A 25072-nucleotide genomic window follows, 5' to 3' on the forward strand; every position below is an offset into this window, starting at 1 on the left:
CAGGGGAAATGGGGACACTTTCACAGATATTTGCTGATAGCAAGGGAAATGGTACGTTTCAGGAATCTTGGGTACCATTCCAGGCTCTGGATGAGAGTGTTGCTCTAGTGGGCACAGACTCTTTTGCCCATTCCCCACAAGCATGACCCCTTCTGCTCTGTCCCCTCCAACCTGTTCCCACCCCCCATCCTCCAGTCACCCAGGCCTGATCTACGGGGGCGAGGGGGGCAAATCGATCTAAGTTACGCAACTTCAGCTATGTGAATAATGTAGCTGAAGTCAACATACACCACTACCTCGATATAACATGCATTCGGATATAACGCGGTAAAGCAGTGCTCTGGGGGAGGGGCGGGGCTGCACACTCCAGTGGATCAAAGCAAGTTCAATATAACGCAGTTTCACCTATAACGCGGTAAGATTTTTTCGCTCCCTAGGACAGTGTTATATCGAGGTAGAGGTGTACTTAGATCTATTCACCACAGTATCTTCACTGCAGTGACTCGACTGCTGCCACTCTCCCATTGACTCTGCCTGCGCCTCTTGCAGCGGCGGAGTACAGGAGTCGACAGGAGAGCGCTCGGGGGTCAATTTAATGCATCTAGACTAGATGTGGTAAATAGACCCCTGCTGGATCGATCACTGCCTGCCGATTCAGCGGGTAGTATAGACATACCCCCATTCATATTGCCTGTCCCCACTGGGTCCCAGTCCAAATCTCCCTCCCCATGCTTCTTTTTCCATATCATTGCCTCTCCCCCAGCTATTTGTTCCATTCTCTTTGCTCAGATAGTCCTGGTTGTCCCCCCACATCTTGGCTCCTCATCAGATCTGTCTTCTCTCACCATTCCCTCTGGCCCAGCTGGTTCTCAGTCCCAGTCTCCTTCCGCAGCCAATCCTGTGTGCTCATCCAATCTAATCTGTCCCCCACCTATTGGCTTTCTCTGCCTACCTCCCAGTCTCAGTCACCACTCCTAGATCCCAGTTCCAGTTTTCCCCCACACTCCAAGTCCCTGTCTGTTTCCCTCTCACCATCACTCCCACCTCCAGACCAAGTCTCTGCCTCCTCCCCAGGCTCCTTGTCTCAATCTATTCCCTCTACCCCCCTTTCTCTCTCTACTGCAGATCCAGCCCATGTCCCCTCTTCATTCAAATTGGGTAGCTTCCTCCTCCTCCAGGCTTCTTGGGCCCAGTAGTGGGGCTCACTGAGAACTCTAGGGATAAATCCTTGTTCTCAGTTCAAGTGCCTGGACCTAGACCCAGTGCAGCCCAGAGCTGCAACTGTAGATACAGTCCTGCTCAGTTCTGGAATAGAGCATGCCAAATGCAGATGGAATCTTCATGGAATTTTATTGCTAAAATCTAAGATATCTAAAGATAGGCTCTGTACTGAGCGTGTGCAAACTGAAGTTTTTAAAAAAGCTTATACCTTGATCAAATTTAGTCAGATTTTTACAGGGATGGAAAAAGGTACACCACTGACACAAAGGCTAGCCCCTGCCAAGTTTCAAGTCTCTCCTCCTCCAAAGCAGAGAAGTGCTAGAGGTTTTCCAAGAAAAGGCTGACAAATTTTTAACATGAGCAAAACAACATATTTTTCCCTAGCATCTTTTTCAGAAACAGCTGAACCATTTCGGCTGAAGTCTTCCAAAAAATTCAGACATGCAGCATGAAAAAGTTCAGCCCAAATAATTAAAGTTTGGCAAAGTTAAAAGCAACTGGAACAGGTCTTATAATGGGAGATATCCTGCAAACTTAATAGTAGGCATCCCTACCAACCCCCTCCCCTCCATAATATATATTTATAAATGTAATTATTTCTAAAATAAATGGATCTTTTCCCATCTTCAGAGTTATCTGCAGGCATGAACCAAATTTAAAGTGATGGGCATGGAGGGGGGAAGGATACAAGGGAAGGAATAGGGATGAAGAACAGAGATGGGGAGATACGGAGTGGGATGTAGGGGCATGGGTTGGGGTAGAAAGCTGAGGACACATATTAGGATCGTTTCTGACAGACTAAAGAATTTGCTGTCATGGTGGGAGAATCAGTTTGGAAGGAGTCTTCAGAAAGAAGCAAAGATGGAGAGTTTGCCTAGTGTCTCTTTTGTTCTTCATTCCTCCACACACCATATTATGAATCATGTGAATATGAAGTGAATTCTGGGCCCATTTCCTTCTTTCTGGGCTTCTCTAGTATTGCTGCCATCTTGGACAGGCAGGAGGAGGCTTCCTAATGTCTTATCAATAGGGCCCTCCCATCTGAGGAAAGCTGCAGTAGCTCCAGTTGCTCCTCCTCCTTTTTTTGTCCCATATTTTTAAAGAAGCTGTTCTTCTACCTTTTCCTTTCCTTATTAAAATGAACAAGTGGTTCAAACTTTCTGTTTCTCCAAATTCCTCATGCGCTCTTGTTTAAAAAAAGCCAATAGCAGCACTTAGGTTGTTCTGTTCTTCCCGCTCAAACGGCTTCCTAACCCCATTCAGATTGTTTTCCCAGCCAAATATTATGCTTATCCTGAACAAGTGGGTGAGCTGTTTTTTCAAGCCCTGACTATATAAGCTTTCATCTTCATATTATTCCACCTGATTTACACTACCCTCATACATCCTTAAAATTTGCGGAAACATATGTTATTATAACCATTTACCTATCTACATACTAATATGTGATAGCTCTCTTCAGCTAAAAATCCCATTTCTTATTCAAGGGATACTTTTTCAATATAATTCTAACACAGACCACAACATTACTCATCACAAAAAAAAACACATATGGCAGTTGTGACACGATATAGTTAAAAAATACAAACTTGCTAGTGTAAATACACTTACCTAAACCTACAACACCATATAATCAACACATTTCATAACACCAAACAGATCAAGCATTCCAATTCAGTTCATATAAAATGTTTTTTTACTCCACCAACACATCACTTTATGAGAGAACATACAGAACTCTGACATGAATTAATGAACCCTGGAGCTATTCTTCTTTTGAAATCTTTATTACAAATTTCACAATACATAAAACCAGGATGCATCTTACTACCTTTACAGAACAAAACAACGGGCTGAAATTAAGGTTGGGGGTGTGGTGTAAGTTGGGTGGAGAGACAGTGATGAATGCTTATGTGGCTGTGGGGAACTGGTTAGATCATGTAACTATTCATTTCCAGATATTCTAATATTTGGGTATTGTAAAATGTCTAGAATTTTGGTAAAGAAAGCATAATATTGGTTTTGGGTGTCAGCTGAACTCCAATGAAACATACCTTCAACTTCAACCCTTTAAACAATGCTTTTTGTTTGATTTATCCTCTCTCATTGTTAACTGAAACACTTTTAATTTGTAGATACATTTATTATACAATGTGAGAGCAGTATATGACCAATTGTCTGAATACATCATAATACTCCCAATATCCTAGGGTCTGGGAGCACTCTTCATCCCTGGAGTATTTCTGTGTAACAACAATTAAAGTCTTACCCAAGTCCCTAAAGAGAAGCATTTTGTGTTGCTTTAGAGCAGTCTTCTCCAACTTAGTCCAGGGGGAGCCATGTTCACTCCTCCTCTGACAGAGAATGTTTTCAATGATGCAGCACTGCTATAGATCGACTGTAAGTGTCTCAGTTGTACAGTCCAGGGGCCTAGTATTAAAGAACATGCAGGTCTGTTACTCCTATGGACAGCTCTGTAGCACCTGGAATGATCTGGTTTTACAGCAGTCCAGAAGAGTGTGGTGAACTCATTTTAATGAATTCCTTTTCCTTTGATGAGCTCTGTCCAGATCCTGGCCCTCCTGCTACAAGGGGAAACCCTTCTTTTAGGATATGATTAGCACTTCTCAGGCACAGAGCATGTCCAGGCCAGAGAGCCAGGTTCTGCACTTATAGAGCAGCAGAGTTAAGATTTGGCCATACATGCTTACAGTGTAGTCATGGACCCAAATATAATATTTCATAGTCATCCTTAGCGATCTACAGTCTTGAGTAACCAAGAACTTTCAGAAATAGTTGCCTGCACTCAATAATGGTTGACAGAGACTCTCATGGAAAATGCTACTAAGTATTTTTCTGATTTGTTACATATTGATTGTTGTTCAATATTGAAGTATTTTAAATGGTCAGAAAAGTTATTTTGTACACAGTGCACCTTGGTACTGCCCATATTTACTTCTCGTGTGTCTTGTTATTTATTTAGTTGATTGACAAAATCAAGTTTAATACTACTGTGAGTGTTGAAGACCTAATGCTAATGGGAGGAGTTAGGCAGGGGCAGGAATTGAGGTTAGGATAAGCTGGGACTTTATTGGTCTTGTATCATCATGAACAAAATGCTCAACTTGTTTCTGATTCCAGACTTTCTAATGGTGATGATGTACCTGGCTAAAAAGCCCATTCTATAGCAGGATTTTCACACATAGGGTTGAGCCTGTACTACTGGCAGTTAGCACAATCTTGTTTAGAGCTGTATCATTAATGGACTATAAATATAGAACTCTAATAATTTCTACAGTGTCAATTTTCTGACCACATTCACACTTTAAAGAGCCACTGAAACATTAAATCTACCACTCAGCTGCTTATTTTCTCTTCTTGTGTATATTCATTAAGCAAGCCACATACTAAGTGGTCATTTGGAGCATTATCTACAAAATTCCATAATTTACTATGAGCCAAAACATTTATAAGTTCTGCTATAAAAAAGAAACATTTTAAACTTCCTTTAGATCACTGAGGTAATATTTAAAATGCTCTGCATGATTAATGAACAATAGAATGTAGGAATAAAGAACTGAATTAGCCCAAGTACTCCCAAATACAGTAACTGTGAGTTACCAAAGCTTTCTTTAGTATTTTTTTCCTTATAGGTGAAGGAATCTCTGTAGGAATTAAAAAATACTATGCTAATATGCAGTTTTTTAAAGAGAAAATACATCTTGAATATTAGATATATTTCTAATTCATTTAAATTATAATTCTTAACAAGAGTTTGCAAATCTATATATGTTTGCAATCTTTCTTGTCTATTTTTAGCGTTATACACATTTAACTAAACATAAATACAGAAGCTTATCACACTTTCAGTATAGCATATTTTCATTAGTTGTACTGCTAAACATGTAAAAACATGTTACAGGTTACAAAACAGCAATAGATTTCAACCGCAGGCAAAGTAATCTCAGATTAAAACTGGCATCAACACTACACAACTGACTCTTCTACAAAGCAGCACTCAGATGATTAGTAGCAGCAGCAAAGAAGGAAAAATAAAGTGGGAGAGAAGATTTTAGAAAAACATCTACATTATTAGTCTCTTTGGCCTTGGCTACACTTGGGGATTCGCAGCAGCGCTGTGAAGCACGAGTGTAGTCGTGCCGCCAGCGCTGCAAGAGCTCTCTCGCAGCGCTGCAAGTACTCAACCTCTCCGAGGGGAATAGCTTGCAGCGCTGCGAGCGAGCGTGCAGTGCTGCAGGCGCTGATTACACTGGTGCTTTACAGCGCTGTGCTCGGGGGGGTGCGTTTTCACACCCCTGAGCACAGCAAGTTGCAGCGCTGTACAGCACCAGTGTAGCCAAGGCCTTTGTACCATGGAAGATCCTGATTTCTATGATCCTTCCGTTTTATTCTTCTCGCTCTTTATAAGACCAATGCTGCACCACTGAAGTCAATGTGAGTTTTGCCATTGATATCAATGGGAGCAGGACTGGACTCCAGGAGGAGTACTGCCTATTTTAGACTGAAATTTACTGCTATTCCACACAAACTTAATACTACCGCTTTTTACAAATGTAAATTATTACACTTTGATAAAACCCCATATATGTAAAAAACAAGAGAAAATATTACAGCTACAGTTTGGATAAACAAAATAAAAAAATACTGTGAGAGATATGGAATAGATCACAGCCCCCAGATTTAACAGTCATAAAACTAGCTTGTGCTATACCATTAAAGTGTATGAATTTCCTGTCAGTTCTGGGAACTGTGGATATTACCCATCTGATGCACATATTTTGCTTAAGGTATAAAATAAAAATCACTATTTGAAAAGGCTTCTTAAATATGCAATTAACATGTTATTTAAAAATATCTTATTTTGAATGAGATGGCAAAATCCCAAGAAACAAACTAAGATTTAAAAAAAAAAATGTACTTTACAGTGTATTCTAAACATCCAAGTTACAGACCTATTCCCATAAACCTATGTACATGGAAGTCAGGTCAATCTCAAATGGGTTTCCATGTTATACCAGCAGGATCTTATTAAGAGGGATAAGACAAAGATGCCTCATTTATTGTAAATATAATGGTAAAGCAAAAGATAAAAGTAAACAACGTTGTTTTGACTACTTATTCCTATCACTACTTATTCCTTATACACACACACACACATATATATATAGAAATTCATTCACACAATCATTCATTTAAGTTCTGTATAGGTGTTATAGTTCCTGCCTAGAAGTTGCACATGCCAAGTTACTGGCCAGGTATCTTGGTCATGAGGATGGAGCCGAGTCTGTGTCAGGTGCACCTGATGCTCCTGGAAGTTGGCAGCAGAACCAGAGACTCAAAGTCATCAGTCTTGAGAGTCCATTCTTATAGGCACATTCCTGGTGGCTCCAAACTGTCCAAAGTTTGTGTTTCTCATCCTTCCAGGTGATGGGGTGGCTCCCAGTTTACCCTGGGGGGATAGGGGGGGTTGTATGGTCATCCACTTGACACATTCTTTGGCCGATGGATACTCCCTTTCTAGGCTGGCACCTCCCTAACCGTTCATGTATATCAAACATTCATCAGCATACATTCCATATCTTAACCATATTTTAATTTACTGTCTCCACCACTTTCAGGGTGTGTGCTAATTCATTTGAGACTCCCGGCCCTTTAATCACAGAGGGTGGGGGTCTGTCCTAGGAGCCCTTGCTATTACAATGAAGTGAAAGTCACTTAACAGCTTATAGTGTTTGTTTACATTGTATCAATTACTTCAAGAACAAAGTCAATTAACTTGTTTGTAAGTTTTACATAGTAATAAAGTATATTTCACAGGATAGATACAATCAATGGTTTCTACAAACAGTAGCTTACAAGTTTTAACAGAAGACCCAAGAGATTTTTGTACTTGGTGAAACTGTTGGATTTTAAAGTGTGGGGGACAAATTATGAGGGGGTCACTGTCACTTGGGGGAATCACTGTTAGTACCTTCTTTAATATCCCTACATCCATGTGTGGAAGATGTGCTGGTTTGGCTCTATGCTTACAAAGACATATAATGTTGGCATTTTTAAAATAATGTTTTGTTACTTAACTCACAAAATAACTGAATCCAAATGAACACAGAGTTTAGAGAGTTCACATATTTTAAGAAATTCCATTTAAGGAGTGGGCAATTAAAACTGGAGAAAAGATGCAACCCAAATATGCACAGACATTGATTATTCTTCTGATTCATTCAACAATTTTACAGCCTTGAATATTAAGCACTTTTTCATCCTCGTATAATGTGCGCTGGGATCACACAAAAACTGCTCAAAATGACTAGGCTATACACTTTTGAAAATTTACTTTGTCACGTCTCTTTCTCCATCCCAGACGTGCCCCACAACTGTTACTTGGCTTGTTCAGATAGCATGTCAGGTAAAGTTTTAATACAAAAAATCTTACCCACAAAATTCAACAGTATTAAATAAGAAAGAGATTCAAGGAAATAGGTTAGTGTGTTCATCTTGAACACCACAATGGTATTTTCCAGAAACTTCCAGGGTGAAATGTATTTGACAATAAGATGTTCCTTCCACAGCAAAGGCAGGTATATTTCTTTGATTCCTCTTTAGGCAACACCAGTCACTTAGAAATATTTATGCATGAGTTCTAGGCACCTTAACAGCAATTAAATTTACAATCAATTAAAATTTATGTCTTTAAATTTATAAAAATTTCTATACGAACCCAACCTATGCTCTGGGCACCTATCCCATAAATGTAAAACACACATAATATAATACAAAAATACTTCCCAGAAATATAAACGCTCCTAACCCTCAAGCAATCTCCTTTTCAACAGCCTGCGAAAAACTTATGTATACAGATTACATAGTGTCTTCCAAATCACAACAACAACAACATTCTTTATATAAAGTGGGAGAGGGGGAAAGTATTCCCATTTAGTCTACAGAATGGGAAATTGTCCTTTGTTACTGAAAGACAAATACTGCTTGATAAACTTTATCTAGTATGTTTGGGTATTTTTTGTTTATGTTTGGTTTAGTACATACAGCATATGAAAAAGTTCCATTTTAAAAGTTGGTCAGGGACAGTGGCTTGCTGTCTACTGCACAATAAGTAAATCTGATTGTCTCTCTCAGTCCTTATAGAATGATAGAAATGCAGGGCTGGAAGGGACCTTGAGAAGTCATCAAGTCCATCACTCCATGCTGAGGCAGGATTGACCATACCTGACAGATGTTTGTCTCATAAACTGGTTGCCCTCAGACATCCCTCATAAGTAGGCCTACCAGAATTCATTTTTTATAATTTTGATGGGTAATATCAATTTTTATCAACTTAAATATTCAGTTGTGGGTAATTATGGGGGGGGTCAGAATAATTATTTAAAGACAGTCAACGTTGAGATTCAAAGTTTCATAACTGTTAAAACACAAATTGTCAGCATGTGTCAAAATATTCAAAATAAATATCCTTAAATCAAACTCAAATAAGTCCTCAAGCAGCATTTTTCTTATTTTATCTATCTGTAAATTTATCAATGGAAATATTTGTCATCCCTTTATATGTATGCCAAAATTGACATTTACTGAAAGTTACTGATAGAAATCTCATCTTTTGAGCCTACTCAAAATACTCCTCCTCAGCCTTCCTTCCCCAACACACACAAACATGTTCATTTTAATATTCAGCTTTTCCTCCTAGTTCCTTTCTCCTTTTTTAGGGCTGATGGGCGGGTTGCACCATTGTAATTTGGCACTGATAGATTTCTGTTAAATGTTAGTAGAATTTAGTATGGCATGTTTGGGGCACCAATCTATCAAGGGTGATATGGGTGTTGTGCAGAGAATTCTGTAATCTTCTTTAAGGGTCTCATTCCTGAAGGTGTTCAGCACTCAGTCAATGAGACTACTTAGTTCTCCAAAGGTAAACATATGCTTTAAGTGCTTTCTTAGATTGGAGCAGAATCCTCAGGACCTCACAGGATCAAACACTTATCTTCAGAACAGATTCTCTCTCTCTATATATATATGGCTATAGATATAGACTTTCTATGTAGTTACAAATGACTACTATTAAAAATAACTAAATAAAAAGTTAAATGGGGGAGGAGAAAAAACAGTTGCTAATAGTTTTACAATGTCATAGTTTTGGACCAATTGGATGTTTCATTTTGTTCCCTCCTTAACCCCTTCATGTCATGACTTCATGCATGCCCAGGGTCATGGCTTTGCAAAGCAGGCCCATTATTTTCAAGTAGATTGCACTACAGCTCAGGACTGGGCATGCACAGCAATCATTCTTAGGAATGCAAAGTGTTAAATCTTCCTTTTAAAAAGCCTTGGGGGAACTCCAAGAGCATCAAGCCAGTAAAAAACCTAAAAATTATGTAGCAGCAATTTGCAGCAAACCTGTTCCTATATCAGATTAGGACAGTGACTCAGTGGAAGTTTTTATACTGCATAGCTAATCAAGGTGGCAGAGTAACTGCTCGTTCATAGTAAAAATAATAATAATCTCCACTCCCAAATATTTGTGTTCATTTTCAAGAAGCAGGAAAGGCTGTTTTCGACCCCTCTCTCTTTGTTCAAAGGTGGCCAGAGAGAGCAAATGCTTTGCAAGCAAATGTCTGTGTATGAATAACATCCCTGACTTTGCCATGCCACTGTTTCCATGTAACCTCTGTTCCACTCTAAAAAGCAAAGGCTGCTTGCCACTTTCCATGCATATATATATATATATATATATATATATATATATATATATATATATATAAAACCCCACATCAAACTGTTGGACAAAAACTGCAAGTAAATCTATGGGTTCTTCTTGTCCCCCCTCAGCTTGCTCAGACCGAGCTGCTGAGGACAATCTAATGCGCCATTGCTAACAAGTTGATGCACACACACACACACACACACCCCTTCTCTGTGCATGAAAGAGACAGGGCATGGCGAGTGGTTGCTGCTGTTTTAATAGAGAAAATGCTGGCGGAAGGTGAACGTACCGCGCACAGGGTAAGTTTGATGTTGACAAACTTCTTGTGGCAGCGAGACTGTGTCAGCACAACTTCCAGGAGAACGAGAGAGCGGCTCTTGCAGGGACGGCGGGAGGCGGCCCCGGGGACGGAACAGCAAATGCTATTCAGCCCGAGCAGTTTCAAGCCGCCCATGCTGGGGAATTACTGTAGTCTAGCTACGGCTCTTAGCACTGGCGCTGGATGTGTGTGTGCGCGTTGGGGGGCGGGGGGAGGCTGCAGGCAAGGGAGCCGAGTGGGGAGCTTTCAAGTTACTTTGCTCCATCCTGCCTGCGCACAGCAAAGGCAGGCAGGCTGCGTGTGAAGTGCGAGCAGCGCCTCCCCTGCTGCGTTGGGCTGCGGCCCCTTGGGTCACCCAACTTCTCCGCGCCCGAAAACTCCCTCTTTGTTTCCGAATGGGACTCTCCAAAAATGTAGTCTCGGGCAGACTGACAGCCGGGGTCAAGAAACAGCTGTTGGAGTTAATGTTTCTTCCTCCCACTTCGTCTGATGGCTGTGCCCTGCCAAGACAAAGTGAGAGAGCGCACTGCTACCTTCCTCAGACAGCCTGGCTGCTAGCAACAAGAGATTGCTTTGCTTCAGCACACACAATCTGATCCAAAAGGCAACAGCAGCCTGGATCGTGCCTTTCGTTTGCTGATATGAGTTTACAGGATTTGTGCATGGGGTGGGAGGGAATGGGGCAGGGACACATGCAGGAAATTGTTCAAATTATTTTGTATCTTTTTTTTCCACCTCCAACAATCTGACAGGCACAGGAGAAATTGCATTTGTTTGCAAGGGCTGATTCACACTGCAGATCATTATCCAAAGAAAGCTGCCAAAAAGTCAGCTTGTTTTTTAGCGACTGGCCTGCCCAAGCTGCAAAGTTCACATCCAAATCCTGATCCAAACTACACCAAAGTTTGGGGATGCTCAGATCCAGGCTTTTGGATTGGCTCTTCTCCAATTGCCATTCTCTGACCCCAGCCTGAGCTACTGACATTCCATGCTACTCTCTACAGCTCAGGCCACTTCTTGCCATTCCCAGCCATGCTCTCTGCAGGCTGCTCTTTCCAGGTGGGGCAAACCCACTCCTCATGCTGCTCTCTGTGGCTCAGGCCATCCATTCCATCTCTATCTTCAATCTAACTCTTCCCATCGCTCTCAAGGCCAGGCCTCTTGTTGCACTGGACAGGAATCATTAACTGCCATGTCTTGACGTATCAGTCCTCATCCTCAAAGGAAACCTGCACACCACTTTCAAAAGATGAGCCTGGGAGCTTAAATTCATAACTTTACTAGACACTAAAAATCATAGACTGAATAGAGACACTGGATTTATGGCTTATTACAACAATCTATAACCCACTAACAACCCACCCCACTCCCAGCTGCTTCTCCCCCTTTCCGCTCTATGACTGGAGGAGTGTTAATCGGCCACTTCACCTTGAATGGTTCCTTAAAATATGTGTTAACTATTGATGCTTAACAATCTGTTCCATTTTGTATTTAGCTATGACACTCTGAGGGCTTGTCTACACTGGCACTTTATAGCGCTGCAACTTTCTCACTCGGGGTGAAAAACACCCCACTGAGCGCACTCACCCCACTGAGTTTCAGCACTGTAAAGCACCAGTGTAGACAATGCACCAGGACTGGGAGCAGCGCTCCCAGCACTGGTAGCTACGCTCCTCGTGGAGGTGGGGTTTTTAGAGTGCTGGGAGAGCTCTCTCCCAGTGCTCTGCTGCAACTACACAAGCCACGTTAAAGTGCTGCCGCAGCAGCGCTTTAACCTTGCCAGTGTAGACTAGCCCGTAGTACATTTCTCAGACCTGAAGAAGAGCCCTGTGTATGGCTTTGTCTACAATGGAACTTCATCAGCAAAACTTCTGTCATTCAGGGGGGTGTTAAAAAAACATGAGAAAAGTTTTACCAACGAAAAGCACCAGTGCCATTCATTGGGGGTGGAAGTTTTTTGTTGGCAGGAGACCTCTTTTCTGACAAACAGCAGCTACACTGTATGCCTTTTAGTGGCATGGCTGTAGCGGCACAGCTGTGTCACTAGACAAAGCCTCTGTTGGAAAGTTTGTCTCTCACCAACAAAAGAAATCACCTCAGCCACCTTGTCTCTCACTTCATCATCACATCAGTGGGGACATACTGTCCTGACATGTCACTATGTTGCGATACAACTTTATCATGTTGTGTTTTTGCATTGATCCTTGCATTTATGTATCTAGAATATTTACTCACTCATCGCTGTGAAGAATGGCATAGAAATGCCTGTGATTAAATAAAATAAATACATCATGGATAATGTTGATGCAAGCATAGCTTTGCAACAGCCTCAGTAAAATCAGAGCTCTCCAGTAAACCGTACTGCCTCCCTGCAAGCTGAACTATTTCACTTCTTCCCTAGAAAAAAGAACGAGGAGTACTTGTGGCACCTTAGAGACTAACACATTTATTTGGGCATAAGCTTTTGTGGGCTAAAACCCACTTCATCGGATGCATGCAGTGGAAAATACAGTAGGAAGATATATATACACAGAGAACATGAAAACACAGAGAACATTGTGATATATACCATCATGTGCCAGCAATACCCCTCTGCCATGTACATTGGCCAAACTGGACAGTCTCTATGCAAAAGAATAAATGGACACAAATCAGACGTCAAGAATTATAACATTCAAAAACCAGTTGGAGAACACTTCAACCTCCCTGGTCACTCAATTACAGACCTAAAAGTCGCAATTCTCCAACAAAAAAACTTCAAAAACAGACTCCAACGAGAAACTGCAGAATTGGAATTAATTTGAAAACTGGACACCATTAAATTAGGCCTGAATAAAGACTGGGAGGGGATGGGTCATTACACAAAGTAAAAACTATTTCCCCATGCTAATTTTCCCCCTACTGTTACTGACACCTTCTTGTCAACAGTTTGAAATGGGCCATCCTGATTATCACTACAAAAGTTTTTTCTCCTGCTGATAATAGCCCACCTTAATTGATTAGTTGTTAGAGTAGGTATGGCAACACCCATTTTTTCATGTTCTCTGTGTATATATATCTTCCTAATGTATTTTCCACTGCATGCATCCGATGAAGTGGGTTTTAGCCCACAAAAGCTTATGCCCAAATAAATGTGTTAGTCTCTAAGGTGCCACAAGTACTCCTCGTTCTTTTTGCTGATACAGACTAACACAGCTGCTACTCTGAAACTTCTTCCCTAGTTCCCTCTCAAGGACAGCATCCCACCCAACAAGTACGTTCTTACATTCTGTGTACTCTGCTCTGCTGTCCTTTCCAAACTGGTCTACTCCACTCTTTCATGTATTTTCTGCACATGTCACATCTCCACCATTCACTGCTAATTAATACCTGATTTTTGCTAGCAAAAAATATATCACTTTGATTAGCTACACCCACCCACACAAATCAGAACTAACTCTTGTGCTTTTGAAGGCTATAGGAGGTGAAATCCTGACCCCTTTGAAGTCTATGGCAAAACTCCCATTGACTTCAGTTGGTCAGGATTTCTTTCACCTATGGTACCCCAGAACTGCATTTAACTTCTGTTCCTGAACGTTCATCTCCAATTAGCCTAACTACCTTCCTATTAAGTTTCATGACTCTGAAGTGCCTATGGCTTTTAATATTTGCACTACCTCTGTAGATGTCCTCTCAGCCAGTCTTTGCTTTTATATGATCTGCAATCTCAGAATGACTAACACCATTATTCCAGCTATCTGGAGACTTCTTCTTTCAAATACTCTAGTTGTAATTCATATGTATTGGCTTTTTGAGTCTTACTGCAATCCTCTTTTTTTATGCTAGCAGCGTTCAAGCATTAATCTCTAGAAGATCAAATTTTGCCATTGCTTAAACAACATGGAACTCCATTGGCTTCATAGGGTTGCATGGAGTGTAAGTCAAGGAAAAATTGGGTACATCACAGTTAAAAACTCCTGAAGGACATGAAAAGAAATGACCCAATCCTAAGGCTTAGTGTGACAGCAAAATTATCTGGCACTTCAGAAGTTTGATTTTGGGAATTTGCTTTTCACACCACCCCAGGAAAGGAGCAGCAAAGGTGGGTCCTTCAGGCCAGCCTTGAGGGGCCTCATGGAAGCAGCCAATCAGAGCCCAGCAGGCTCAGATGATAGGAGCTGCAGGGCCACAACAGGTCAGTTCCTGTCTGGGTCCAGAAGGGCAAGGAAGGGTTCTCCTCTCTGGCCACAGGAGCTTAAAGGATAGCCAGAGTTTGGTTTTGGCTCCACTTGCTTAAGCTGGGAGAAAGAGGACCTGAGAACTTGAATCTGAGGTAAGGGGTGAAGATAAGGGGACCCATGGGAAGAGGCCCAGGGAACTAGAAACACATTGAAGTGAGCGGTATGTGGCTGCTGTTTATTGGGTCCCTGAGTTGGAACCAGAGTGGTAAGCAAATCTGGGTTCCCACTGGTGAAGTGCCTTAAGCCCTGAGAACTGGACAAAGCTTGTTTAGAAGTCTGAGCAAAGGGCTCTATTTAAAGGGTCCAGAGCTGGAGCCGGAGACCCTGGTGAGGATAGATAGACAGTTTGACTCTTTACTATCCTGGAAGGGGTTCATTTGGACTTTGTGACTTGGCCAGAGGGCCAACCACTGAAGACCCACCAAGCTAGGTTAACAACCTAAAAGGAGTGCCAGGAATGGGAAAAGGAGTACAGTATTACATGTACCAATTGGAGGTGCTCAAGAGGTGAGTGCCTCCCATTACAGTGTTCTGTAGTCTGCATTTGCACTATGCAAAATAATTTCATGCTTAGGTGCTGTTGTTGGGAGTAGATTGGGAACTTATGTTCTCACTGTCTCATATACAAGAACAAGGGGACAGTCGATTAAACTAAAAGTTGAGAAAGTCAATACAGATAAAAGGAAATACCTTTTTCATACAATACATACTCATTGCCATAATGGAACTCATTGCCACATGAGGTTATTAAGGTCAAGAATTTAACACGATTCAACAAGAGACTGGACGTTACATGGATAACAAGAATACCCAAAACTATAGTAGTTAAAGTTAGCAAAGAGTGTTCAAGAGTTTTAAAACCTCATGCCTCAGGGTTTAAATCATTCTGTAGCTAGCAGGGATTAGGACAGGGGACTCAAACTCAAATGATCACGAGGGCCACATGAGGAGTAGTACATTGGCCCAAGGGCCGCATTTACTGACACCTCCCCCCACCCTCGCCGCCCTTGGCCCCGCCCCCACTCCACCCCTTCCATGAGGCCCTGCCCCTGCCCCGCCTCTTCCCACTCCTTCCCTGCTTCCATTCCAACCCCTTCCCTGAAATCCCCACCCCAACTCTGCCCCCTCCCTGCCCCCAGGGGTGTGGCGGGGGCTCAGGGCAGGGAGTTGGGGTGTGGGGTGCAGGAGGGGTGAGGGGTGCGGCAGGGGGTCAGGGTTGGCAGGGGGCTCAGGGCAGGGGGTTGGGGTACAGGAGGGGTGCGGGGTGCAGCGGGGGGTTCAGGGCAGGGGGTCGGGGTGCAGGGTGCAGCAGGGGGCTCAGGGTAGTGGGTTCGGGTGCAGGAGGGGTTCTGGGTGCAGCAGGGGGTCGGGGTGCGGGGTGCAGCAGGGGGCTCAGGGCAGGGGGTTGGGGTGCAGCAGGGGGATCAGGACAGGGGGTCAGGGTGCAGGAGGGGTGCAGCAGGGGGCTCAGGGCAGTGGGTTGGGTTGCAGGAGGGGTGCGGGGTGCAGCAGGGGGTCAGGGTGCAGGAGGGGTGCAGCAGGGGGTCAGGGTGCAGGAGGGGTGCAGCAAGGGGCTCAGGGCAGTGGGTTGGGTTGCAGGAGGGGTGCGGGGTGCAGCAGGAGGTCAGGGTGCAGGAGGGGTGCAGCAGGGGGCTCAGGGTAGTGGGTTGGGGTGCAGGAAGGGAACGGGGTGTGGCAGGGGGTCGGGGTGCCGCAGGGGGTTCGGCTGCAGAAGGGGTTTGGGGGGTGGGCTCCGGCCCAACGCGCACCAGGGGCAGGGCAGGTTCCCTGCCTGCCTGCCTGCCTGCCTGCCCTGTCCTGCCCCCGCGCCACTCCGGGAAGCGGAAGGAACCTGGGGAAGGAGGGGCGCAGGGGTGTGTGTGGCTGTTGCTTCAGGCACCGCCCCCAGCAGCTCCCATTGGCCGTGGTTCCCCATTCGTGGCCAATGGGAGCTGCTGGGGGCGGTGCCTGAAGCAACAGTCACACACACCCCTGCGCCCCTCCTTCCCCAGGTTCCGTCAGCTTCCCAGAGCGGCGCGGGGGGCGGGCAGGCAGGCAGGGAGCCTGCCCTGCCCCTGGTGCACGTCAGGCCAGAGCCGCTCTAAGTAAATGCTGGGAGAGGGCGGGGGGGCTGCGAGGAGCTCGCGGGCTGCAGAAAATAGGCCGCATGCAGCCTCCGAGCCGCGTGTTTGAGACCCCCTGGATTAGGATGAGATCTTCATGGTGGGCAGATCACCCCGTAGCTGCTTATTGTGGGGTTTCTTGCATTTTTCTTTGCAACACAAGGTGCTGGCCACTGTTAAGAAGGACCTGGGGTCTGATCCAGTATGGCTTTTACCCTGATCCTTTGGCTAACCCCTAGCATAAATAAAGCTTACGTGAGTTGTAAGCAGTACAGATTACTTGCGCTGTCCCTGTGAACAGAGGTGAATTTCACCCCTAGGCATGTCATTGTTAATCAAAAACCCATGAAAGATCAAACAACTGTGAGCTACCAAAGAAAGTATTTTGGTGAAATTTTCAAAAAATACCCAAGTCACTTAGGAGCTTAAGGCCCATTTTTAGTAGCACCTATCTCTCTTGGGATGCCCACTGAGTTTTACTACACTTTGACTCTTCAGTTACATAGATGCTTTTGAAAATTCTACCCTCCTCCATTGAAATATGAGCATTTGTTGAGAATAATTAGTTAATGGTATCAGGGTCACAGCACTATTCTCTTGCACATAATATATTAAATAACTGGTATCTCAGAGGCCCCTGTATGGTAATTGTTGGTAAATGTTCACTTACTCATGGTGACATAAACTGAAAGCTCAGAAAAACAATGACAGCAGCAATTATGCATGTGATCATCACTGGAAATTTCAAAATATTGTTTCAATTATTCCTGAGTACAAAATGAATATCCTTCCAAATGAATTTGGTTTGCTTTTATTTTTATAAGAGATGGCAATTATCAGTGTCATTAAAAACATTATTTTGATATTTTACATGAAATTCACTGGGTTCTACTTTAAAATCAAGGCTCTTTTGCTAATTTTAAAGAGACCTTCAGACCCAGGCTTTTGCTGCTCTAGAAACTTCCAGGAACATAAAAACCTTTCCCTGAAAAAATGTGTTAGAAATTTCCCTGAGATGCATCCAAACCTAGTCTCTATCTAAAGGAAAAATTAAATTAGTTAATAAAACTCCTTTTAATATTTGATCAAGAGGAAGGGCTTAAGAGCGGGGCTTCTAAGAAGATAAAGATTCTCATACAGCTGATGTTTTAATAGAATCAAAATACACTTGGTTTTCACAAACATCTGGTAGAAAATACGCTTTCACTAGAAGTGGAATAACTCTAGTAAGTCCCCACACTTCTTGCCAGTATCAGATCTAAATATCTGTAGGGCTTCAATAACTCCAGGGAGTTTTAAGCTAATAAATTATAATATTTTAAAACATTTTCACATTTTTCATGGTTTGTTCCTAACTGGACATTATGTTTAACAAGCATTTCAAGCACCACCTTTCAAGTTAGTCTCAGGAGCAGCCTCCAATTTTTTTAATTTCCTGTGTAGGGTTCTCCATGGTATTGTGGTGAAACTTCATTATGGTAAAGGAGCCTTGAAGATCATCTGTCTTTGCAAATAAGAAAAATGATAAGTAAGGAACTTTCCCCATCTTTTTAACTGAATTACACAAAGGTCTTTTTCAGTAATGATGATTTCCACTTACTACTGTTACCTTTAGATCATGTGATGGTATTGGTGAGTCAAGAAAATGCCATCAGCTCTGCCATTCCCGGCCATTATTCCAGTGGCGCAGATATTTGACAAGCTGGCTGCATTGTCACAAATTAATTATTGCTGGGTCCTCACAGCTCAGGGCTAGTTGTCCACTTCCTGGCCTCCTTGAATGCACCCTTCCAAGTGTAACCCTATATCTATTTCAGGGTGGAATTCTGCAGTTCTCCCACTCTTGGGTTGCAGTATCCTCTGTATCAATTGTTCTTATCCAAGCAGGTCTGACTAAGTCCTGGCACTTGTGGTTCTTCCCTTTGGGAATCTGTAACCTGTGGTATCCAGTAATCAAACACTCTTGTTAAAACCAAAGTATTGTTTTTTTAATAGTAGAAACAAAGCATTTGTAGAAAAAGCATTTTAAAACAACAGTCTACACCTATGTCTGTTTTACCATCCCCTGGTGGTAAACGAGGGAGGCCTAACTTCTTCAGACACCGCGGTGAGGTCCGGTGTCTGGTTGGCTCCTCTCTCTGCACAACTACTCCCATCCTTTCTTGAGAGAATGTTCCTTTTTAAAACTGCCAGCATTCTTTTGATCTCCTGTGTTTGTGACCCTTTCCTATCCTGGTTCAAGCTAGTTTTGTTGGTTAGTTGGAGAGGAGGTAAAATTGTCAAACCTAGTATCTTGGCATTGTCTTTAACAACTCTCCAGTATTTGTGTAGAGGTGGCTTATCTTGAGCCATTATTTCCTTTGTGCCTTTTTTTTTTCCAGGCAGTTTCTTGTTGCGTTAAACTAACATAATCATACAGAAAACATCTCAATAACCTGGTCAACATTCAGTATTCATAAATTACAGAGCAGCTCCATATCCATCACAATTCATCCAGTGATGGAGCTGCCTGAGTTTGTGATGTTGGATGAATAACAAAAGTTCACTCTGGAGCCAGTTTGATCCCACACACATTTGAGGTATTAATAAATTCAGTTAAACAAATGCAGCTTACTTTTATTTAGTGTAGCTAAATTATTCTCATGTGAATGCTATAGGTCTCTACTACTACTCCTCTTTGACTACAGTCTCATCTAGTAGTGAGTGAAAAATTGATGAACTACAGGCAACCTTGTCAATGACTCGGGCAATAAGCTGATGGAAGTTTCACTGGGAAACAGCAACCTTCACAGGAGTAACTGCCAGCTTATTGCTGATAATAGAAACATATGGCAATAAGCTGAACAGCAGTGTAAAGTACTGAAATAAATTCTAAAGACTACCTAGTGGAATACAAAAGCATGTCAGCTGTTAAGGAATTTCATTTTTAACTGAGTATTTTTTTTCACGGCACTTTAACTTATGTTCACAATGGAGTCAATATTAATGTACATTTAATAGCTGCTGTCTACAAACAACCTGTGGGTTCAACAACATGCACAAAGCACCAACAACTGTTGATATGTGTTATCAATATCTGTCTGTCTAACACCCCTGCCTACACAGTGTGCAGAAATGATGGGGAATAGTTTATGCTCTGATTAATTTCCTATCAGGATTTCAGTTTCTAAACCATTTTCAGTGACATAGCTAGACTGCTCACTATAGGCCTGATCCAAAGTTAATGGGAAGACTCCCACTGACATAAGTGGGTTTTCGATAAAGCCTCATGGTTCTTCAGTCTTTACTCAGATTTTATTCAGTCAATTCTCCCACTGAAGTCAATGAAATTATTCCCTAATATAATAGAGCACACTGTCAGGAAGATTTTAATGATATTCAGCCTACATTTTCCCTGTCTTAATCTCATCCCATTACTCCTAGTTATACCTCATTATATGACTATTTTCTGTATGACTATTGTCTTCCTTTTGGGGGCCCAATCCTAAATGATGCAAAACTCCCATTGTCTTTGATTATGGAGGCAAGATCAGGCCAGAGTATTTACACACTACAACTGTTCTCATTTCCCTCCTTTTGCATCACTTAGCCAAGCAATTGCTGGATGACTTCTATCTATGGAATGTTTGACGGAGTGGGGATTAGGTAAAGACTTCAGAACTGAGCCTTATGGCAACATTGAAGAAGAGAGAAAATGAAAAGATTAGTCATTATAATGCCAAGGCATACAGCAACAGGAATTTTTAAATAAAATAGCTTTTATAAGATCAAAAGTTATCTTCTTTCCATCCTCACAACTATATATAAATCCCTAGTAAAATTATTAGATGTAGTTTCTTTCATTAAGAACCCAACAAGTTTTAAATAACTTTATTTAAATAATCTGCAGAGGGCAAGACAAATAGTTACCTGTTTTTTGGCAAACAATCACATGTTGTGTATAGTTTCGCCTTATTGATAGTTGGTCTGGAACATCTAGCTTACCAGAAGTTGAAAGTTCTTTCTTTTTAACAAGGTACATTTTCTTCCTTGAGAGCTCAGAATTTACTTAGAACAAGATGTCACATGGTATTGATGATCTCCATACAGATAAACAAACATAATTTTTGCAATTTACTAGAACTATATTAATTCAGAAGGATAAACTTAATTTTAGTGGTTTGGGAACAGCAGTAACGTGCACTTCAGAGTAGATTTTTTCCTTCCCATTACTCCAAGCCTCTGTACACTGTTCCAGCAAAATAATTTGAATCCTACTGCAGGGATGGTGTTGTGCCACTCTTCTTTAGTAGGGACAGGTTTTTACCATTGGAGATATCAATGCAAAAAGTAGCTATTTCAACTTTTAACACCTATTTCAAATGACCCATCACCTTTACGATTAGTGCAAGATTTCCCTGTGTTCCCCACACATGCATGCAAGTATCCATCATAGTGTTACATTTGTATTCTTTTTGCTGTTTCTCTTCATTTTTTTCTGTAACTATTCAGATGTCATATATATTCCGATTAAAGTTTTAAAACAACATTTTATTCTGTGATTCATTGTGATTGTCCTTTCTTTGCTCCATCCATTCTTTATCTGAATATTCTGCCCTGAGTCACTTCCTTGCTATGCTGACTTATACTACTTGAGGATCCGGCCATCTGTTCACAGCTCAGACCCATTTCTGTATCTGTCTGAATTCAAACACCCTACATTTGTGAAAATAGATTTTGATCATGAATTCAACCCCCAACTTCAGTTTTTTCAAATTCAGTCAGGGGAGGGAGATGTTGCTCAACCCATTACAGAGCTCAGAAGTTTGATCCATGGTTGTGATTCTTGTACCTCCTCAAATCTGAAAATTAGTGATGGACAACACTTGAGCTGTAGAGGCGTATGAGTTAAAGGTGATCCTAAACTGCTTGTTTTCAGGAAGGAGGATCTTGAAGGGTCCATTTCTTTTTTTAATCTTTTATTCTCTTCCCTTCAATTGCCCCATATGGTAGTGATCTTCCATTTGACCAAGAAGTACTGGATGCAGCTTCTTCCATTCATGAACTAGAGAGGGGTGCTAAACACTCATGTCTCCAAGTAATCCAGTGTAATGCAAGAGTACAATGTCCCCTTACCAAGAAATCCAGGGTTAAATTCACTCTTCAGACTTGGATCTCCTATATGTAAAGGACAGTGTTGGCTTGACCTGAAACATCTTTGGCTTAATTGCTGAGCCTGGTACCTGCTCATAGCATTAATAGGAACCTGTGGAGTTAGTCATGATAATCCATTGCACATATATCTTATTAGTTAGTGTCACTACAGAGGTTAATGTCCTGTAATCAAAAATAAGTTTAGTCCCATCCAATTATGATTGGAAAAGCTGTTAGGAAAATGTCCCATTTTTGTAAATCATTGTGTAGGAATACCATTTTTTGAGCTAGCATTATGCAGGTTTCATTGAAAGATAAAAACTAGTATAGAAACATCTCTTGTTTCCATTAATCCTCTCTTCCTCATTGTGTGGGGGCACATCCTCACTCTAGTAGAGAGGTGGTTAATAAGCTCTTCTAGGCTCTGCCAGCATTAATCAGACACACCTGTAAGGCTTGGACTGCTCGGAGAGAGGAAGCTTAAAAAGGGAAAGCCCCCCACAAGAAGGGGTAGTGATGAGGGAGAAGACTGCTGTACCTCAGAGGCAGATCAGCAACGAGGAAGACAGTTGCAGAACTTGCCACCTCTGCAATTGCATGGACTAGATATAAAGCAGGGATTGACCCAAATTAGGGGCTGGAGACAGATCCTAACCCTGATTAAAGACACTATACCTGTAGTTAAGCCAACCCCCAAAGGGTGACCAAAAGGCTTCCTAGAAGACTGATCACGTATGCTTTTTTCCTTTTACTCTGATTTTTCCTCTCTCAGGGGAAGGAGTGGGAAAAGGACCCTTTTGTCTGTCTGTTTGTTTGTTTGTTTGTTAAGAGAATCCCTTGTGTACCACAGACAGGAGAAGGGCTCCGCAAGCAGCTCAAACTGTGGTCTTGTGTCCGAGGGGGGAGGGCTACCACACTCATTAATAACTGACCTAGAACAACAGGAGCCACTAGTAAATTCAGGCAAATAAGTCAATCCACTCTTCTAGGCCAAATCGAGTTTACTGCATAGGGCCATACAGTAATACACTAGGCAGCAATATAAGTCTCCAGAGAAACTGTTTATAACCCCACAGACGATGGCTTTACTGCATCTTTCCACTTTCACCTATTTAATCACTCCAGCCCAAATCTAATAACCTGTTCCACATACCCTTAAATTAAAAAAAAAAAAAAAAAACTTCTTGGGTTTCTGATCCTGGAAAAATAGCAAAAGGTATATAAAAAGGCAAGTATATTATGATACCTATTCTACAAATATATATATCCCAGTATTCATTAGCTCTTGGATTGCCTTTCTAAATCATAGTATTTTTCATACAATTTCATGTATCTCAGCTGTGAAAACAGACTGTGTAACATGAAGGTACAATGGAAAAACAATGCACAAGAGATGTTTAATATGAATGTAGTGCTTAGGAATGTTAATGTTTTCATAGACAACACTAGATTTTTGCAGTGAAAGAGATAATTTGGTATTAAAATTGTTCAACATTTAATTTTGATAACAATAGTTAAATGTGATTTTTCTATTGCTAGTTAATCATAAACTTTAATAATTGCTCTCATTCAGCTGTAGAGTATCTAAATGCTGTAACTGTGTGGAGGGCCCTCACTAGGCATATGCATTGGTTTTGTTGGTTTGGTGTGTGGGTTTGTTTGTTTTTTTCAAGATAACTCTAGTATGAAAGTATGAAATACTATTAAGTTTCAGATATAACATCATTAGTTTTTGTTATATAACATATATTGAAGTGACAGGTTGCATTTGTTTGTGAAATACAATTTTTTATAGACATGTGTCTTGTATACTTCTTTAGAAAGCTGCACTTTAGCAACCTCTTCTAAGTGTTCCATGGAAAACTAAAGCTATGCGGAGTGCAGCAGTTCAGGGCAACTGTACCTTTATTGCCTCTCTGTGATCCAGTGACAGCACGCACTCTCAGCTCCAAGCTGCTCTGCTTTTACCTCTCTTGGGTGGAGATATGCATCTCTATCCCTCCCTCCCTCCCTCCTGACTGGGGTATTTCCAGGCTGCACAATCTCCTGACTATATACTGTTATACCCCCAGCAAAAGACAGACTGCTTAAACAGGCCTGCTTTGCTTCTCTCCTCAGAGATGGTACACACTGTAATTGCCACAGGTAGGTTACCACACAGCCCTTTATAAGCAAACACATTTACTCTTAAGGTGAAAGATTCCAGAGAAAACATTAAAAACATTAGAACGGGGTAGGCAACCTATGGCACGCGTGCCGAAGGCGGCATGTGAGCTGACTTTCAGTGGGAATCACGCTGCCCCGGTCCTGGCCACTGGTCCAGGGGGCTCTGCATTTTAATATAATTTTAAATGAAGCTTCTTAAACATTTTAATAACCTTATTTACTTTACATACAACAATAGTTTAGTTATATATTATAGACTTATAGAAAGAGACCTTCTAAAAACGTTGAAATGTATTACTGGCACGCAAAACCTTAAATCAGAGTAACTGAAGACTCAGCACACCACTTCTGAAAGGCTGCCGACCCCTGCAGTAGAAGAACCTCCATGCGTGCTAATAAGCTTACCAGAAATCACTCCAACAAGTGCTCTGGCCAGTGAAAACTCTTCAAGCCCCACCCAGGGGTTTTCCAGTGGTTACCAGTTTATCATTCCTTTTGCTCAGAATGAGAACTCAGTCTTATAGGTCCTCAACAGGCCAAAGTCCTTCCAACCCTTCCCTAAGAAGGCCTGTCTGGTTGCTGGATCACAAAGAAAATCCAGAGTCAGGTTTAACTTAGGCTATTTATCCAAAAGTCCTTTGTTTGTCTGTTGGTCCCTGGAGAATCCAGTTTGAACCACTATATGTGAGCTTCTCTCCAGGGAGTGGTAGCTCTCTACAATGTTAAAACCAGCGTGAATTTGCCTAACCACACCCAGGAGCGGCGCCAGGGTTTTTGCCGCCCTAGGTGGCAGCGCTCCTTCTCTGAGCATTCGGCGGCGGGGGTCCTTCCACTCTGCGTCTTCGGGGCACTTTGGCGGCAGGTCCCGGAGCGAGTGAAGGACCCGCTGCTGAAGATCTGGAGCAGAAGGACCCCCCGCCACCGAATTTCTGCCGAGGGCGGCAAAATGCTGCCCCCCAAATCCTGCTGCCCTAGGTGACCGCCTAAGGGTACCTAGTGGAAGTGCCGGCCCTGACCACACCCCACTGTTCTTAGTTCCTGTAGGTCTGTGGTTCCCCTCTCCTGTGGAATTACAATCCCTCAACATTTGCATTTTTAATACAGTGAACTCCTAAAATACTTAAACTTAATTCAATAAGGTCTGTCCAGGATATTG

General features: G+C 42.1%; 1 protein-coding gene across 1 annotated transcript in view; it reads right to left on the bottom strand.

Moving 5' to 3' along the window:
- The window catches only part of ATG10 (autophagy related 10), a 146140-nt gene extending 135731 nt beyond the window's left edge, over positions 1–10409 (bottom strand). Inside the window, exon 1 of the mRNA XM_054032741.1 lies at positions 10245–10409. Within this exon, the coding sequence (XP_053888716.1) occupies positions 10245–10409 (165 nt within the window). The remainder of the gene's footprint in view (positions 1–10244) is intronic.
- Positions 10410–25072: the final 14663 nt, after the last annotated feature.

This window comes from Malaclemys terrapin, chromosome 6 (genome assembly GCF_027887155.1).
Source record: "Malaclemys terrapin pileata isolate rMalTer1 chromosome 6, rMalTer1.hap1, whole genome shotgun sequence".
In the NCBI taxonomy this organism is placed as follows: domain Eukaryota; kingdom Metazoa; phylum Chordata; order Testudines; family Emydidae; genus Malaclemys; species Malaclemys terrapin.